The sequence below is a fragment of the Mytilus galloprovincialis genome, chromosome 13 (genome assembly GCF_965363235.1).
Source record: "Mytilus galloprovincialis chromosome 13, xbMytGall1.hap1.1, whole genome shotgun sequence".
In the NCBI taxonomy this organism is placed as follows: Eukaryota; Metazoa; Mollusca; class Bivalvia; order Mytilida; family Mytilidae; genus Mytilus; species Mytilus galloprovincialis.
Genome location: NC_134850.1, coordinates 4,294,310 through 4,314,723, shown reverse-complemented (window position 1 = coordinate 4,314,723; position 20,414 = coordinate 4,294,310). Strand labels below are relative to the sequence as shown.

Genomic DNA, 20,414 nt, shown 5'->3' with positions numbered 1-20,414 from the left:
TGTACATTTTATATCATAGTGGTAAATAGGTAAACAGAGTAGATGACTGTACATTTTATATCATAGTGGTAAATAGGTTAACAGAGTAGATGACTGTACATTTTATATCATAGTGGTAAATAGGTAAACAGAGAAGATGAATGTACATTTTAAATCACAGTGGTAAATAGGTAAACAGAGTAGATGACTGTACATTTTATATCACAGTGGTAAATAGGTAAACAGAGTATATAAACTATATTATCTTAGATCAAAACAATGCGAGTTTAAAACTCTTGAATCTGTAATTTAAAGACCCAAATCTACTGTAATTTAAATGTAGATTTTTAAGATTTAGATTACAAGCAAACACCATGCTAATATTCGGGAAGTTACGAAACTGAGGTTGCTATAGTGACAAAACTAAGTTATTGACCCCAGATTTTTTTCATCACATTTTGTTCCTCAAATCATGAAATACCTTTACACAAAATGATAAGGACAAATCACTGGAAGAAAAGAATAGTCTGTTTGGTCTTTAACTCTTGATCATTTGTCTGTCTGTCCGTATATGGTATCAACAACGTGTTTTCTTTCATTACACACACTCTTTCATTATGAATACCAGTAAATTATGTCCTTCAAGATTATTAGGTCTTTCCACTTTTCCGTGAAAAGACCTATTGTTTTTCTTCTGATTATTAGGTCTTTCCACCTTTCCTGGTGGAAAGACCTATTGAATTTGTTCTGATTATTTTTTTTTTCTTCCGCCTAATTTTTTTCTTGCGGTGTAAAAAAGTTTCAAAAGATGTCGCTTAGTTTTTTTGTATATGATATCATACAGTCTATAGGCTTTTGAAACTAACCCTGCTTAACCGAACACTTTTCTTTGTAAGAGTTATCTCCCCAAACACTGTTTTTCTTGTTATCAGATCTCCTCCGCAACCGTAAAAGAAAGCGACAAATTTATTTTTCCAAATTGCTCGTTATATCCTCAGAATGTTAGTTTTTATTTTGACCGAAGCTTTACGAAGACTCCATATGAGAGTTATTTCCCCTTTTATATTGAAATAAATGAAATATATTTGTAACTGGAAAACCATAAGTGATAGAGGCCTAGGGTCTTTTGATTTGAGGCCCTTGGTCAAAAAGTATGAAAATGAGGTCAAGGTCATAGGTCAAGGTCATGTTCAAATTTTTGATTTTGGCTTGTTATCTCTTATTTTCAGAAATCATACAAGATATCGACAAAATAGTTTCAGACAATTGTTAGTTGCGACATGTCGTAACATGTAAATTTTACTTAAAAGGGTACGTAACATTTAATGCGAGTTTTGCCCCCTTTTATATCTAATATTAGTTGTATGGTAATATAACTCATTAACAATATAAAGTAGAGGCCTAGAATCTTTTCATTTGAGGTCCTTGGTTGATGACCTTGAAATTGAGCTCAAGGTCAAAGGTAAATTTAACGTTCTAGATTTTGACCTTTGCTTTTTCCTCTTATATATACATGATAAAGCCATGGGACTTTTGTCAAAAAGTTGCAAGCAATGTGACCTTGAAAAATCCAACCGGAAGTGACCTTTTGTAAACCGGAAGTAGACATTTTTTGTACTAATTTAATGTAAAAGTATATAGAACCATCTATTTTTAGAATCAGTGTCAAGTAAACTATCAAAACATACCGAAAGTAACATCTTTTAAACTGGAAGTAAAAAATGATCTCCTTATTTATATCTTTTTGTATAGAAACCATACATTTTTGGAATCAGCGTTCAATAAGCTGTCATTTGACGCTAAAATTGACATTTAAAACCGAATTTTAATATTTTCATATAAAAAAGATCCTTACTGGTGGAAAGACCATCAATGGTTCTCTGAACAATTGGTTTTTAATTATTATTTTTTTTTTTCTTCCGCCTAATTTTTTTCCTTCGCTGTTTTTTTGTTTCGCAAGATGTCGCTTAGATATTTGATATATGATATCGAACAGTTTATACACTTTTGAAACTGACCCTGCTTAACCGAACACTTTCTCATATAAGAGTTATCTTCCCGAACACTGTTTTCCTTGTTATCGCTTAATATTCGCAACCGTATAAGAAACCGCAAATTTATTTTACCAAATTGCTCGTTATATCCTTAGGATGATTTGATCAATTTTGACCGAAGCTAGCCGGAGACTCCATATGAAAGTTATTTCCCCTTTTTTATTTGATATAAGTGAAATGTATTTCTAACTGGAAAACCATAAGTGATAGAGGCCTAGGGTCTTTTGATTTGAGGTCCTTGGTTGAAAAAAATGAAAATGAGGTCAAGGTCAAAAGTCAAGGTCATGTTCAAAATTTTGATTTTGGCTTGTTATCTCTCATTTTCAGAAATCTAATAAGAAATCGACAAAAAAATTTCGCACAATTGTTAGTTGCGACATCTCGTAACACGTAAATTTTAGTCGTAAGGGTACGTAAACATTTGATGCCAGTTTTCCCCTTTTATATCTAATATCAGTCGTATGGTAATATAACTCATTAACAATATAAAGTAGAGACCAAGAGTCTTTTGATTTGAGGTCCTTGGTTTATGACATTGAAATTGAGCTCAAGGTCATATGTTAATTTAACGTTCTAGATTTTGACCTTTGCTTTTACCTCATATATACACATGATTAAGCCATTGGACTTTTTGCATTAGGTTGTAAGCAATGTGACCTTAAAAATACAACCGGAAGTGACCTTTTGTAAACCGGAAGTAGCTATTCTTTGTACTAAATCAATGTAAAAGTATATAGAACCATATATTTTTGGAATCAGTGTCAAGTAAACTATCAAACAATACCGGAAGTAACAACTTTTAAACCGGAAGTAAAAGATAAACTCCCTTATTTATATCTTTATATAAAGAAACCATATATTTTTGGAATAAGCTTTCAATAAGCTGTCATTTGACGCTAACATTGACATTTAAAATCAAATTTTAACATTTTCAAATGAAAACAGATCCTTACTGGTGGAAAGACCATCAATGGTTCTCTGAACAATTGGTTTTTAATTTTAATTGAAATGCTTCGTTTCAACGTAGTAATAAAAAGGAGGAATTTGATATATCTTTTTTTTTTACTTATACATTTATTTAGTCGTATTTATCTGAAAGTTATTAGAGTACAATAGTTATTTGGTCTATAGTTTTATACCTTTTAAAATCAGACCTTTGTTGTATTTTGACTTGTCACTGATTGTTTTTATTGTTTAACGGATTTATTCGATCATTAATTTGCCTTTGTTTCCTGTCGCGTCTTCTATTGTTTTTATCAAATCTTTCACAAAAGAAATATCAAATATCGAAATGTTTAACAAACCGATTAATATTAATATCGTATTTCATGTTTCTGTATAAACGTAGAGCGTATATTTCTATTGGTCTTCAATGTATATTTTTCGATACACCTTTTAAAAAATAGAGTGGGAACAATTAAAATGAAATAAATCAGATTAAATTATAAACAGCAACATTTTGACTTAAAATATATTTTACAAAAATGCATAAAACTGTGAAAGAAGACTTTATTCAGGCAAGTATTTATTATTAGGTGGAAAACAATATATATAGTATTCGTAGGATGACAAGCACAATGATGGATCCTTTGTACATCGTGTTAAGTAAAATTGAAACAAAGTAGTACAACATAAACATAGTTGTCCGCAGTTAATCGAGTAAGAAAACAAGGTTCAACCTACCAATTGTCTTTCTAAAAATGTCATGTATCATGTCAGGAATATAACTGTTGTTTTCAATAATTTCGTTTCTTAGTATGTTGTTGTTTGGTTTTTTTGCACTTCGATGGTTTTTTTTTCTGTTCCTCTTATATTTGATGTGTCTCCCTTGGTTTTAGTTTGTAACCTTGATTTGTTTTCTTTCTATCGATTTATGACTTCTGTACAGTGGTATACTACTGGTACGTTTATTTATATTTAGCAGTATTTTGTTATCATTTTCTTGTGTCTATTTTTCCTTGTTTTTGTCTTTTTTCCTTGATGTATGAATTTTTTTTGCATGCTGTTTTTCCGTAAATGTTATTAACCATGCATTTTCCGTCCTGATATTTGTAAAGAACAGACAATTTGAATGTAGTAACAGAACGTTATGTTTCTGTTACATGTAACAATCAAGATTTGCCTTTGTGTTGTCTGAGATATATTATGCTTCTTAACTGAAAGATTGTAAATCGCTTTGACCTTATTTCTGACAAATAACATAAATAAGTGGTCTTTGTTTCATTCCTTTTGAAATTAGTCATGTGTTGTCTTTCGAAGCTATACTTTTATTATTTAAATGCTTTGTTTCTTTATTAATTTCATTTTGATTCTCTTGCGTTTTTGTTTAGTTTTGTTTAATCAAAAAACATATAAACGTGTTAAATGTCCTTCTAAAACAAAAGAAATACAAATTTTCTGATAACAATACGTTAAGTAAACCGATTGATATATCCCACTTGATAATTATCTATATGAAACACACATAATACTTTCTATTGGTCTTGATACAGTAGAATTGGAACAATTGAAATGAGATTTACCAGTTGAAAACAGAAAAACCTCGACTGAAAACAAAATTGTTGACTATATACAATGTTTTGAGAGGAACAGATGAAATTCCCATACATGCCTGAAAGACAAGAATCAGCATTCAGTTAGGTGAGTATCTATTGTAACAGTAATACTGAATGTTGACTATATCTCAAATAAATTCCCTTTTAATTTTGTTTAGCACTGCAGAAATAAATTTAATACATACTGTTTAGATTAATCGTCCATTGCCATCGAAAATAACTCTTACGGTCCATTACGCAGGAGTATTCTCGACAAAAATATGGCGTTTTGGGTAAATTTAAATACCACCACGATATACAAAAAATAGACTTTCTTAAAGTCATAATAAGTTCGTTCCTTATAAACCAAAGTTATGTACTAAAAGAAAACTTTCAATATTTCAAATAGGATGAATTAATCGAGTTATAGTTGTTTAATAATATTCAGTTGGAATTTTAAAATATATTATCAAGAATTTAAAGCAAGTCGTCACAACAAATTTGATTTGTTCTCACTGCTTTTTTCGAATCTTATGAAATTCGTTTTCTCAGATTTGTTACCATCATGGATTAATGTTGTTATCACATATAAACATGATAAAGGGTTCAATCCTTCGTAACACATATAATGATATGTGATAACGAAATTAACTCTATAATCGCAAATTACAACCATCTATAATAAATGATTAAACATATCCGTTATCGGTGATGATAACAAATTATACAACTATTTATGAGAATTCGGTATAACGGCTATTTTGAATATTTTTAATTCGTATTCTCGAACTAAAATCATTTGAATTCAGACATTACATTGACATCCGTACACACATGCGTTCATCTGTCTTTGATAAATTATAGTGACCTGTTTATCTTTAAAAAAAGCTCATGTTTAACTTTAATTAATATAATTAATGAGATTTACCTTTTTGGTTCTACGCTTGAAATTCGTATAGTAATACTTATTAATTAATTGGCTTTGTTGATCACTGTTTGCATCGTATTACGTGCCAGCAAACAATGTGGAATGCATTATATGTTACACAAAACAAAGACTACAATAATACTGAACTCAGAGGAAAATCCAATCGGAAAGTCTATAATCACATGGCAAAATAAAATGACAAAACACATCAAAAACAAAGGGACAAGAGCTGTCATATTCCTGACTTTGTACATGCATTTTTAAATGTAAAAAAGGTGGATTAAACCACTTTTTAAAACGCTTAACATATCACTTTGATGACAGTCTTATCAAATTCCGTTATAATTACAATGATGCATGAACTAAACAGACATAATAGTCAAAACATGGGTACAGCAGGCATCATTGTGTAACAATTTTAAAAGGAACAATTTAACAGAACACTTCACAACGACACATTAACTAACATACACTGTACATTATAGTACAGCTGTGTTCATCATTACAAAGATTACACACATAGGAATTTGGTAGTTTTATCGTTTATATGTCTTAACATTGTTTCTTTCGCGAATGTTTTCTACTATTTTTACTTCAAGTTGATACCGCTTAACATGTTTCCTCTATACTACAACAACTAATATAATGCTTATATTTTATCTGGCATTTATAAAAGTTCTACCCTGAACCATTATGACTTTCGAAAAGCAGTATACTATTGTTGCTTTTATTGAAATCGTCCTATACATATTTCTGACGAATAACATTGATATGTGGTCTTTGTGTAATTCTTCATTTAGTCATTACTGTCTGTTGACCTCTTACTCGTGTGGTGTTAAAAAAAACATGAATAAAACAAAATGAAATAACAATGAAATAAACAAGTCGATCAATATATCACACTTCTTATTTATGTATGCTTCTCTCGATGTTAAGCTTTGTTTGTTTTTTAATACAATATATACAAGAATAATTCAAATTTGAATAATTGAACTAAGATTATTAAGCTAATTTAAAATAAAATTACAACACTTTGACGGGATTTTTTTCTCATAATATACGTTTAAAGCACGGAAAATATAAATTTCCTATATGTGCTTAATTAATCAAGATAATCATACTTCGATTATGTGAGATATATTATTTATTTTTAAACAAAATATCTAAAAAAATCTCACTACAATCGATTTAAATTGCTTCCTTTACCGATGAGAAAAAAAATAAATGGAAATCAAAGAGTTGGAAGAACTATCGTTTGGTGTCCTCGAACTCTTACGGTCCAGTTCACTAAAGTATTATGTGAATGGTAGGAGATACAGTTTAGTGATACCGTCATTTAAACAAAATTGTCCTAAAGTTAGATGGACTCTGTCAAAAACTATGTTAGATCGTAAATATGGAGTTTTTAACTTCAAAACATGCCTTTAACAATGTTTAATGATATTTTTATAAATCAGATCAAAGAGCGATGTTCCTAATCATTTTTTGACTTTTGAGTAACAATTCATGTTATACTTTTGTTTTATCTGAACGATATAATACTTGTTCAAAAAACTATTTTGAAATCGCTACGACCTTATTTTTGATGAATAACATAAATCTGTGTTTAATTCTTTATTTTTTTATCAATCACTATTTCAGTTGAACTTCTCACTTGTCTCATTTCATTGTTTACATGATTTTTTCCTTCAATGATTATTTTTTGGTTCCTTCCACGTTTTTATTGGTTTTGTTAGAACAAAAGACGCACTCGCATATGCTAAATGAAAATTTTAAATTAAAATCACAAGAATACTGAACTCCGAGGAAAATTCAAAACAGAAAGTTCCTAATGAAATAACAAAATCGAAAGCTCAAACGAATGGATAGCAACTGTCATATTTCTTTCATGGTACAGGCATTTTCTTATTTAGAAAATGGTGTATTAGGCCTAGTTTTAAAAGTAGCTAAACCTGTCACTTGTATGACAGTCGCATCAGAAACTATTTTATTGACAACTATACCTTTAATCAGCAGATATGAAACATTTAAAACAACACACCGATTAATATATCAAATTTCATATTTCTGGATATAATATTAATGAAAAAATGACAACCGTGACTGGAAACATACTGCTTACAAAATACATGTTTGAAAGGAAAAGACGACATTAGAACGTGTGCATCAAAAAAGTGACAGCAGACAATCAGATTTCAATGAGCTGAGTATTATTGTAGTTTTTTAAAACTTATTTGTTAAAATATCTTTACAACATTGTATATTTCATTTAAAATGTTTGTTTTAGAAACGCAGAAATAAATGAAAACATAAGTTTTATGATTTATCGTCTGATGACCTCGAAAATAAGTCCTCCGGTCCATAACGCTGGAACAATAGAACAATAGAAGGTATGAGTACAGGTCAATGATACCGCCACGAAATAGAAAAGACAAGTCATTCTTTGGGTTTTCTGATGTACTTCCATTTTAAACCAAAGAAATGAAAAAATCGAAAACTTTCATTACTGCAAATAAGTTAGATTGATTGATTTTAGTTTTATCAATTGAAGCAAATTGTCACAATAAATCTTATCTTTTTAATTCGTGTTACGTGTAGCAAATATATTGAATAAATTCTCTCTCCGAATCACGAATATAGATTAAATTTGATAGTACAATTTTGGAATACAATCCGTTGTAATAAATACAACATATTGGGATAAAGAATAACATCCGTGATCACAAGTTACAAAAATCTGTTATAACTAGTTCAATATATTCTTATCACGAATTTCATTTGCAATGGTTATGACGATTTTAATCCGTTTTTACGATTTTTTAATATTTCTAGGTTCGTTATCTCAATTTGATATTCTATAAATGCCAGGTTCCTATTGAACTTCCCTTCAAGATGTTTTTAAACCTCTTCTTAAATACATATCGGGACCTTTTTAAGTAAGAAAACATATTTCTAACTTGATCACTACAAAAATTTAAAATCAGATTCCTATTTTAAAATAGTTAGACATGTGTATGGTACTGATTACGAATTGAGTGTGTTGTTTGTGCACTGCTTGTGCATGCAATTTCGTAAATGGCAGCTGCATTTTATGTCTTAGATAAGTTGTTAAAATAACATAAAACCTTTCAGCTGGAATACTAGAATGTTATGTCCCTCAATATATTTTCAATTGAAATGTTTCCTTTTATAAACAAAAATCGTTCTCATGTGGAAGATATTAAAATAAATTATTATACTTCTTCACTGAACGATTGTGAAATCGGTCCGACCTTATTTCTGAGTAGTACATTAGATATAATATGATCGTTGTTGTATCCTTTTTGAAATCTGTTTCTTGTTGTCTTTAAACTTCTAACTCGTGTGATTTCATTGTTTAAACGAATTGTTAATTTTCTTTAGGCTCGTTTCAAGTTTTATAATAGGATTTGTTGAATAAAAAGAGACATTAGCTTTTTATATTTCCCTGTTAAACAAAAGAAATAAAAGATTTAAAATAATAATATGTTAGTGGCTTTTGGCTTCTCACTCGTGTGATTTCATTAGTCGAAATATTAGTCAGTTATGCCCGGTGATATGTTTTTTTTTATTGAAATGAAACAGTTTAAAGAATGCTATTGTTTTATCTGAGTGATATAAACTTTTTCACTTGACGATTTTCAAATCGCTCCAACCTATTTTCTGAAGAATAGCATTTTATATAGATATGTGGTCTTTGTTTTATTCTTTTTAGATTAGTTTATGGTCTTCCTATTCGTGTGAATTCAATGTTTAATTGACTTTTTTCTTCATCATGTTCATTAGTTTTCCTTTGGTTCCTTTTATTTTTTTCCATTTACTTTGTAAATCATTCGTTTTGTATTTTAACCTCTTTCCCGTGTGGCTTCATATTGTTCAAATGAATTGTTGCTTCATTAATGTATAGAAAAATAAATCAACTTCCTTTCATATTTTGATTTTGTTAAAAAAAAAGACGCTAACTTATAATTTTTCTGAAACAAGAGAAACAAAACAATCAAAATAACATTTGTTTTTAAACAATCCAATTCATATATCGCACTTCTTTAATATGTCTATATTTGTTTTCGATAATCTGTTTATAATGTAAAGTTACAATTAAATGGAATTAATCTTGAAATAAAAACAGTACAGCCATGACTGCAAAAATGGTTCCTAATATAAATATACTAATAAAATGGATTGAAAAGATGTAATTTCCAGTAAGTGCATAACAAGTTGAGTATTTTTTTTTTTAAATAAATTTCTCAAATATCTTAAAATTAAATTGAGAATAGAAATGGGGAATGTGTCAAAGCGACAACAACCCGACCATAGAGCAGACAACATAAAAAAGAAGATGTGGTATGATTGCCAATGAGACAACTGTTCACAAGAGACCGGAATGACACAGACATTAACAACTATTGGTCACCGCATGGCCTTCAACAATGAGCAAAGCCCATACCACATAGTCAGCTATGAAAGGCCCCGATAAGACAATGTAAAACAATTCAAAGGAGAAACCTAACAGTCTTATTTATATAAGAAAATGAACGAAAATCATGTAAAAAATATGTTACACATAAACAAATGACTTGGGACAGGCACATACATAAATAATGTGACGGGTTTAAACATGTTAGCGAGATGCAAACCCTTCCCCTACCCTGGGACAGTGGTATAGCAGTACGACATAAGAACGAACTATAACGATCAGTTGAAAAAGGCTTAACTCATCAGATGGACAAAATTACAAGTAACAGCTGAGAAATAAACGCAAGCAAAAGGTTTTTAATAATTATCCTGTGTTGGACTCAAACATTACTTTTCAGTCCATTGGAATGAGAGTATTATCCATGTCGCCACGAAGTTAAAAATCTACAGTTGCCTTAACCCACCACAGTAACGTATAAAACGAAACTTTCAAAATTGATCAATTGTTTGTTGTTTGATAAACGCTACATAAATCATCATGCATTATAACCAAGTGGTCACCAAATGTTATAATTCTTTCTAAGTGATTTATTTCTTGCAATAACTTATAAAGATTCACAGTTTCGTGAACACGGATTTCACGCAGGTTAATACAACAATCGACAACAACGTAGTCTGGCAGTGGGCGGAGCTTTAATGTGATATCTGTGTAGTATTCATAAAGAGCCTAGCGATGTCTGTAGGGCTGTATCTGTATAATACAACACCCAATTGCAGGATAAAAAGAAATAAAGGCCACGAAAAAAGTTGCTTGTGATTTGAGACGTAGATAAATGGAATTGGTCAACAAGTTTGTAACGTTATTCTGTTGAAGCACCTTTGTAAATGCTGTTCGTACAGTGTGAACATGCCCAATCATACCGTTCCTTATCCTACACTAACTATTAATAAATCGTCATATAACATTTCGTTTTAACAACCTTATAGATATAGTTAAATTATAAAACAAGAACTACTTGATCAATATATTTTCTACAGATATAGATATGATATAACAGAGAAACTTTAAAGTAATGGCCGTCATTGTTGATGTCCCATGCCTTGTTATATATATATTAATATTAAATATTAAAAAATATGATTGAAAATGATAAGACAAGTCTTTTTTAAATTAAAATGCAGTTATTGTCTTATTTTAATAGAAATCAGAAACCGCCTTAAGATTTCAGTACTTTTTGTACAGCAGGATCAGTTGTTTTTCAAAAATATGCTTGATCTTAGGGAAAAGATGCTAAAGTTTTGTACGCGTTGCCTAACACGCAAATATTTCTTCTCATATTTGGAAAAATGCAACGTCAATTGCAATCAGTCATTAAAGTCATTTGCATAAGTTATTTTGTATCAAATCTGAATATTTGAAGGATAAATATGCATAAACTTTTGTTTATCAAGAATGTAATTATTTCTTCATTTTAATGGAAATCATTAACTGGCATTGGATTTTTCTACTTTTTATAGTTAAGGATTGGTTGCTTCTCATAGAAATAAAAGATTATCTTAGAAAATATACTAAAATGTTGTTTGCATTGTATAAAATTGTCAAACTTATTCTTCTGTTGGTAAAGAATTATGCTATCTTATTATTTTAAATGCCTCAAGATAAGTCTTTTTTAGAACTAGGATAATTTCATAAGTGATTTTGTATCAAAGGTGAATATTTGAAGGATAAATGCAAACGACATATCCTCACAAGCAACATTAAAAACCTGCGAGAATCGCAAGAACTTCATGTTCGTCGACAGATAAGCGCCATTCTAAAACAAGCAAACATATCCACTATGTTAATAAACAAGCGCTTAAAATGACCACAACCTGTAGATAAACAATCCCTCTGATATCTCAAAAGACCACGCAGCATGTCGCTAGAGTATTGAGACGTATCGTATCGGTCATTATCTAGTGATTGTGACCGTAAAATTTTACAGGCGTCTTTCTCATAATTCTGTAGGAGCAGTTTTTATATCCCATTCGGCAAATTCTACAAAACTAAAATTCTACTATGTTTACATGTGAAATTGTAAATGCACGGCAGATGGAATTCTACATTTGTGAACATACTTCCACAAGTCTTAAATCTATATATATGTAAATCAAGTGTTAACTGTTGAAAACAATTATTGGTCATACATGAATTACGATTATAATCACAGATCTTTGCCATTTATACATCAATAATTGTTATTGTATGATCACATAATCATCTGTGATCATAAACAAGAATAATTTAAAATTGTTAGTGTTTTGTTGATATTAATTACGAAAGAACAAAATATGTTTTCCTAATGCATTAAAACATTCCAGACGTATACATACAGATTTATACAATTCTTTAAACCGACTTAATGAAAAGAGCACCGTTCACTGCTTCTTTTGTTAATATGTTATGAGTTAATAATACTCTCATAGTCAATGGTTTTAACTGTGTATTGTTAAACCCGTAATGTTCGTCATACTCCTGTGCCTGCATGTTAAGAGTTAAGGACATCCATCTTTTTAGCAATAATAACTTAAAGATATGTTTACCAGGAAACAGAAATATAACAAACATCTTGACATTGACAAACGATTCATCAAATATATACAAAAATTTAAAAACCAAAGGTTGAATTATTAAGTATTGTAATGCACAGTTTATGATCAATTAATCAACCTTAGATTTTTTAATTATTTTCTTTTTAGATGGCATATATTATAAATGAAGAACAAACATCCTGGACATGTTGATCCTACTGACTCTCTTTCAGGTATGTTTCATTTATATCTGACACATATGTTTAATTTTCTGTATCTCTGTCTTCTTCCGAGTTAAGGAGTATGGTTAAGGAAGTTGACCACGAAGTTGTGACATTAATATTGAACTTTGTAGGAATAGTCATGTTAATGTAGTAGAAAAGGAAAGGATATGGGGTTACCCACGATTCTTGAAGACACCAACTCCGTTAATACACAGCAAAAGACAAAAACAAACAAAAAAGCACTTGAACATCGCCTGTATTGTTGTTCTTGAGTATGTCACAGCAAGGTCTTTCAATGGAGCAAAAGCAAAAACAGTCTCACATCAATGCCCGTTTAAGACGCCTCTAGCAACGGTAAGAAGGAATTCTTTTTGGCAAACTAACGATATAACCAGATGCGTATTTCGACGGAACCCGTCTGTTTCATGATAAACGAGACCTTTTTATTAACACTGTTTATACTCATCCACACTTTATACTACAGTGCCCCGTTCCAAATTAAAAAAGAATTGAAAGGGTTGGTCTTACTATTTTACATAAAACAGAGTAGCCGAACAAGTTGGAATTATTCTAACTTTACTTTATGCTATATAGGTGAATAATTCACGATTTGATGACTAAGTTAAACGTATCTATTCCATCGAACTTGAGATAAAGGAAACAACGGATACAGTTAGGTATATCTCTAATCTATACTTACATATATACTTTGACAATCAGGGTCGATTGCAAAAAAAACACGACAAAAGAGATGATTTCAGGTTCCCAATTGCGAACTTTCCATTTCTATGTAGCAACATTCCAGCAGCGTCTACATGCGGAGTATATATTTCCAAGTTGATACAATATTTCAGGGTTTGTATTACCTCTCATGATTGCCTTAAAAAAGGATTGCTGCTCACAATAAACCTATAAAAAACAAGAATTGCAAGTGATGAAATTGAATGTATCCCTTTGTCAATTTTACGAAAACAGTCACACGTTGGTTGACCGTAATGAAATATCCGGTTCATAAATGATCTGCCTTCCCGTCTCGAGCATATGAGATCAACCAAAGTTTTTGTTTGGTTCGTGTTGCTCAGTTTTTTGTTTTATATGTTGTGTGTTGTGTACTATTGTTTGTCTGTTGGTCTTTTTATAGCTATGGTGTTGTCATCTTTTTTTTAATAACTTATAAGTTTGAATGTCCCTTTGATATCTTCCGCCTCCCTTTTGAAGTATGACAAAAAGCCAAGCCAGGAACCAGAGCTTGCACGGGAGAGACATATATCTTACTTTAAAATACTTTCCATAATGTTGTAACAGCATAGTATTATAACATTATATCCGTACACTGTCGTACTTGTTTGGCCAACCAACATTATTGTCGAGTACTATCTAGACTCAGCGCGCGTCTAAATACTAGTATACAGTTTTAAGTCTGATGTATTTATGACTTGTATGTGCTCACACACCATCGTCTTTATGCGTTTGTGTCGACAAAATACATTTTGAATAGAATAATTGCTTGAATTATTGATGGATACGCATTTATTTATTTTGTAGATGATATCCTTAAATGAGGCATACGACTTCACATGTCCATTGCAGGCCCACTGGAATTTTCGGGCAAAATCCATGTGTAAGCCTCAAAGAAATTATACTTGCTTATTCAACGTAACGTTTAGAGTTAATGTATACAGAGATACATGTAACAGACCTAGACTTTTAGGTCATGGTAAGTCTTTTTAAATATCTAAATAGTTGTATTATTAATAATATCATGGTTTTGAGCAAAACGTGTTACCAATATTTCAGATATGTTCAACAATTATTTTTATATAATAAACATGTTTGATAAACAATTTAAAAATACAGTTTCTTCAATAAATAATAGTTGTTTTTATTTATTATTGTATTTAATTGTAAATAAAATAACTTTGTTAAGAACGTATTTGTACCTGGATTCAGATGTGACAAATGCAGCGAAATAATTAATACTGTTTAAAAAGTAGTAAGCATTTTCTTTACTTACCATTTGCAGGATATAAATACGTCTTTCAGCCGAACTTAAACAGGGCACCATGCAGTGAAACTAGATATCAGCCTTTCCTTTTTGACACAATTGGGAACAGTGATTGCACCTTTCAAAAAACTCCTTGTAACAGCTTAGGTCAGGAGACTTATGAAGACGGCAACACTACGGTCAATAGAAAATGTATATGTACTACCGATAGAGGATATATTTTTGTTATGAACTCGGCAAACCAGTGTTACTGTGATCCTACAACTGAAGATTGTTCCTGCTATCTCGGAATAAATCCATACAATAAAACGATTGGAATGAAAGGTAAATTACTAGTTTCTTTTTATCAAGTATGAATAATATCAATATGTAATAAACAAATGGAGCTGTCTCTCTAGTTATGATGACGCAAACATTGTATTTGATTTATATTTAAGGTAATGTTTAGCATTTCATTGACCAATAGTTATCAAAAGTACCAGGATTATAATTGTATACGCCAGACGCGCGTTTCGTCTACATAAGACTCATCAGTGACGCTCAGATCAAAATAGTAATCTAACATCGTAATTATCTATCAACTACAGACAATAACTTTTTCATCTTTAGATTGTTAATAAATTAATATTTGGTATCGTAAATTAGTATATTAGCTGATTAAATTTGTGTCGGTAAATGTTCAGCCTCATCATAATCAAACATTCTACAATGGGGTCAATTTCAGTGCAGGTTACACATTTAGAATCTAGGATATTTTTAGCCGAGTAGTAAATACTTTCGTGTTGCTATCAAGAATTATTGCAACGTTTTATTTTACGTAAATTGACTGTTTAGGAAATATTTGAAACAATAATGATGTTCTCCCTCCAGGCATACACCCGTATTCGTATTTGGCATACCTTTGTGGAATTGTGGCATTCAACTATGTTTTTTTAGTTTAAATTTGATGGGACCTTTTAACAGTACCAATGACGAGTCCATTTTAAGACACTTTATCGTTCAGGTATACTTCTTAAGTCATTATCTCCGTCACTAAATGTCGTACATTTTAAGTTATTTCATTGAGAACTAGGTGGAAACTGTGGAACATTGATTGCTATTGTTGATCAGTTATTTTTTTTGAGAACTTAGCTAGATGGAAACGGTTGGACATTGATTGTTACTTTTGATGAGGTATTTTATTGAGAATTAGATGGATACGTTGTGTAATTGATTATTACTGTTAAATTTATTCAATCGATCCCTTGTTTACAATATCTCTTAAGGAATGTACATTTTGCAAACAAAAATGATTTATCAGTACCATTTTAGAAATAAAAAAAACGATGCCTCGTGTATATTTATAACCTACAAGTGCAATGGAGAACAGTTGAGTGAATGTGCATGCATGATGTTAATCGAGATTGTGTAAGCAAAAATGTTACCGACATTACAACTGACGATAAAAATTCCGGATATCCATTTGTATAGCACGTGCAGAAGGGAAACAAACTGATCAATTATCTTTTTTCAGATATTGAATGCCAGGATGGTATGCAAATGACAAGAAGCCGTTACTTAGAAGATAGGTAAGTGTTTTTGTCTCTAAAATGATTTCTTTATTCTGTTCATGTATCACTACACATGAATCTACATATAGCTAATATCTTTGAAAATTCAAAATGGTTTAGCTCTGTATCAATTAAATTGGACTAGTTAAGAAATATATACATGTGAGTCTATATAGTGTTACGCAGCGAAAATAATTTTTAATTCCAAAACTAGTATCAATACCAAACGTGCCTGAAATTTCAAAAATTACATACGTTTTACTTTGTAATTCACAAAAGAAACGTTAACGAAAAAAAAAACAGAATTGTTTATTTCATGAAAATTGAAATTATTAAATGTTTTTATGATTATATCTATGATTTGATCTGTACAGAACTCTGTAATAGTCATGTGTAAGTGTTATCTTGACAGGGTTAATCTATCACGGACAATACAGATCTTTGAGTTTGACAACTACAGATACAACATCAACTATGCTCCTACAAGTAAGTTGGTACAGCGAAATCAAATAAAAATAACAAAGTAATTCATCAATATATTAAAATTGAGTTCTTTTTGATTTGTATTGTGATAGTTGTGCAAGTCTTCGTTATTAGGTAGTAGGTATTCCTATGGGCACCAACTGTGCCCCTTTAATAGCAGATTCATTTCTAAGTTGCTATGAATCTCAGTTTATGACCAAACTCAGTAAAGACCCATCATCGTTATATTTGGTTGATACCTTCAAAAAGACCTAAGGTTATCTGGATGATATGTTTTCTTTGAATAATCCAGAGTTTTCTAAATATACTTCCGAAATTTACCAAAAACAACTTACTTTAACTAAAACTAACATAAACAGCAACTGTTCTTTCTAGATTTAGACATTTCAATTTCAAACGGGAAACTTCATACTAAAAATTACGACAAAAGAGACGATTTTTATTTTCCTATTGTTAATTTTCCTTTTTTAGACGGCGATGTGCCTTTGGCTCCATCATACGGTGTTCATATATCCCAACTCGTTCGGTTTGCCTGTGTGTGTTCTGATGTCATAGATTTTATCGAAAGCCAGTTGATATTTTATCGTGTGTACCATTAAAACGTTTAATTCCGCTGCAAATGTTTGCACCTGTTCTAAGTCAGGAATCAGATGTACAGTAGTTGTGTTTGTTTATGTAATTTATACGTTTTTCTCGTTTCTCGTTTTTTGTATATAGATTAGTCCGTTGGTTTTCCCGTTTGAATGGTTTCACACTAGTAATTTTGGGGCCCTTTATAGCTTGTTGTTCGGTGTGAGCCAAGACTCCGTGTTGAAGGCCGTACATTGGCCTATAATGGTTTAATTTTTTAAATCCCTATTTGGATTGAGAGTTGTCTCATTGGCACTCACACCACATCTGCCTATATCTATTTAACAGATTCACAGATGACCCAAACTGCGGACGAATTGAAAAGTTTCAATTTTTTTAAATTAATAAAAGGAAAGAAATGATGAAAAGTATGGTTAGCATTATATTAAATAAGGATTCTTCCTTTTAAATCCTGTTAACTTACGTGCATTTGGTGTGTGTTTTTTATAAATGGCATCATCGTAACTTTTGCGACATGCTTCCTTGTTGATGTCTTTTCATATTTATGGTTATATATACACCTAGAAATAGGAACAGTTAACATCCTTGACAGTAGTGAATTCAGCCATTTCGAATTGTTGTTTTTGTGCAATCAACCATCAATTGCACAAAACAACAATTCGAAATGGCTGAATGCACTGCTGTCAAGGATGTTAACTGCTCCTATTTCTATGTGTTTCTGTCAGAAATTTAGAATCGCCTACTAGTTTTATTTTCTTTTTTTCTTTTTTAACTTTATTTAAATTCAAATTTATATATTCAAAATTGTATTACCATCTTAAGTTTGTGACATACACAAAATGAATAGATAATATAGCTTAATATTCCAGTATCCCTATGTCATATCGTCTAATGGCGTGTTGGTGTAGGACCCACATTTATTGACTTGTGATGGTGTTGATAGATTGAGTATAAACCTCATTTCTTTTTTATCAGACAAATCTTTAAAAGAAAACTGTAATTCTCAATTGTCATAAAATTTATTTCTTAGTTTCCTAATTAATTTACAATCTAATACAAATGTTTTTCGTCTTCTTTTATGTTACGTTTAAATGAATTAATTATTCAATATCTAAATTCAGTTCACTAAAAATATTTTGTACATAGATAAACTAGGAGTATATTCCGGGTGCGGGAATTTCTCGCTGCATTGAAGACCTGTTGCTGACCTTCTGCTGTTGTCTGCTCTATGGTTGGGTTGTTGTTTCTGTGGCACATTCCCCATTTCCATTCTCAATTTTACTCATATTAAGTCCTATTTACAACTTATCTTTGAATCATGTTCACGTTTTCTTGAAAGAGAAGACTAGACCAAAGTTAACTTGGGATTAAGTTAACTTTGTTTTAGAGGAGCAAACAAGACCAAAGTTAACTTTTATAAGAACAGGTCTGGTCATGTGTTAACTTGTGTATGTGACTGCTCGAAGCATAGTTAACTTTAACACTGGCCATGGACCTATCCTGAATTGATCTTTTCGAGCCAACATTAAACAGTAAAAGGACTGCTTTTTAAGTTAACGCAAGTTTTGTCCTTGGACCGGATACTGCAGTCATAAAACCTATCCCAAATTAACTTTAACCAGTCATAAGGTCTGCTAGTTAAGTTAACTAGCTGTACAGGTTAGGACCGCCCTCATCTGTATTTGTCAATTGATTATTTATAGGACTTGTCATTTTGTCATCTTTTTACGGTCCGTTATCTATGTACATGTATAATCCATTTATTACAGTCTTTTGGAAAGATTGCAATTGTTATTAGAGAGGCAAAATCGATTAAAAAACAAAAATCTATAAAGTTATTTTTTAAAAAGGTAAAAGATACATGCAACAAATCGTTCGATATTTGAAATAATAATAAAAATGTTGCTGTTGCTCGTCAGAATGGTGTTGAAATGACTATCTTTGTTAATAGAATTATAAATTTTTAAACAATCGAAGATGAAAATGCCGTACAATACAAAGTACTCGATTAACAAAGACTTAATTTTGAAATTGTAGATGAATATCGCACCAGAGCAGCTACATGGGTTATGATATTGTTATTCGTTTATTGTAAGTACATCTAAATATATGAACAGTTTAATTTAAGAGATTTTTGTTTTCTTTCTATTTCTACAATCCTTTTTAAAACGAGTTTTGGAGGAGGCAATACTACATATTTTGCACAAAGAACAATACATTTTTCAACGCTCCTTCTAACATGGGTCATTTTCATAAAAGTAGAAATTTTGAAATAACAAAATTGATTTAAAGTTACTACTTCAAACAAACCTGATCATAAGCAAATAAAAATAAACAGTACTGAAGGAACAATTAACATATCAAAAGATGAAATCTTGTCAATATCAAACAAGAATATGAAACATTGTTTGATAAGTGGTGCAATATTTTGTTTCTCCTGTAATCATGTTTAAAAGAATTTTCAGGTTGTCTAGAAAATATTTCGATAACACATTTCATGAATATGACCTACCAAATTAAAATATTTACCGGATTTGTTATAACATGAGCAACACGACGGATGCTCCATGTGAAGCCGAATCTGTTTACCTTTCCTTGGCACCTGCGATCACCATGATCATCCATAGGTTTTGCTGGGGTTTGTGATGCTTATTTTTCAGTTTTCTATGTTGTGTCATGTGTACTATTGCTAAGATATATGAAGATGTGGTGTGAGTACCAAAGCGACAACTCTCCATCCAAATCACAATTCATAAAGGTAAACCATTATAGGTCAATGAACGCCTTCAACACGGAGCATTGGCTCACACAAAACACAAAGCTATAAAGGGCCCCAAAATTACTAGTGTAAAACCATTTAAACGGGAATTCGAACTCATTGAATCCGTTTTCATGTGAACTTCAAATTAACCCCTTAGCTAAAAATGAACATTGCACAATTACAGGAAAAGAAAGTCAACATTGAAAGTGAAAGAAAGGAAAATCATTTGATTAACCCACTCGATTAACAAAAAAACATTTTTATTCAAGTAAAATCGAAACATAACTTATTTTTATTTTA

General features: G+C 30.8%; 1 protein-coding gene across 3 annotated transcripts in view; it reads left to right on the top strand.

Annotated features, from left to right (window-relative positions):
* Positions 1-20,414, top strand: part of LOC143056899 (uncharacterized) — a 218,868-nt gene that overhangs the window by 185,151 nt on the left and 13,303 nt on the right. Inside the window, exons 1-6 of one of the 3 annotated variants that reach the window (XM_076230076.1) lie at positions 12,665-12,733; positions 14,270-14,441; positions 14,748-15,053; positions 16,243-16,297; positions 16,692-16,765; positions 19,391-19,444. In XM_076230076.1, the coding sequence (XP_076086191.1) occupies positions 12,707-12,733; positions 14,270-14,441; positions 14,748-15,053; positions 16,243-16,297; positions 16,692-16,765; positions 19,391-19,444 (688 nt within the window). In that variant the 5' untranslated portion in view covers positions 12,665-12,706. Of the gene's footprint in view, positions 1-12,664; positions 12,734-14,269; positions 14,442-14,747; positions 15,054-16,242; positions 16,298-16,691; positions 16,766-19,390; positions 19,445-20,414 lie in introns of those variants that run through there. The other 2 variants (XM_076230074.1, XM_076230075.1) reach the window with 2 other exon arrangements.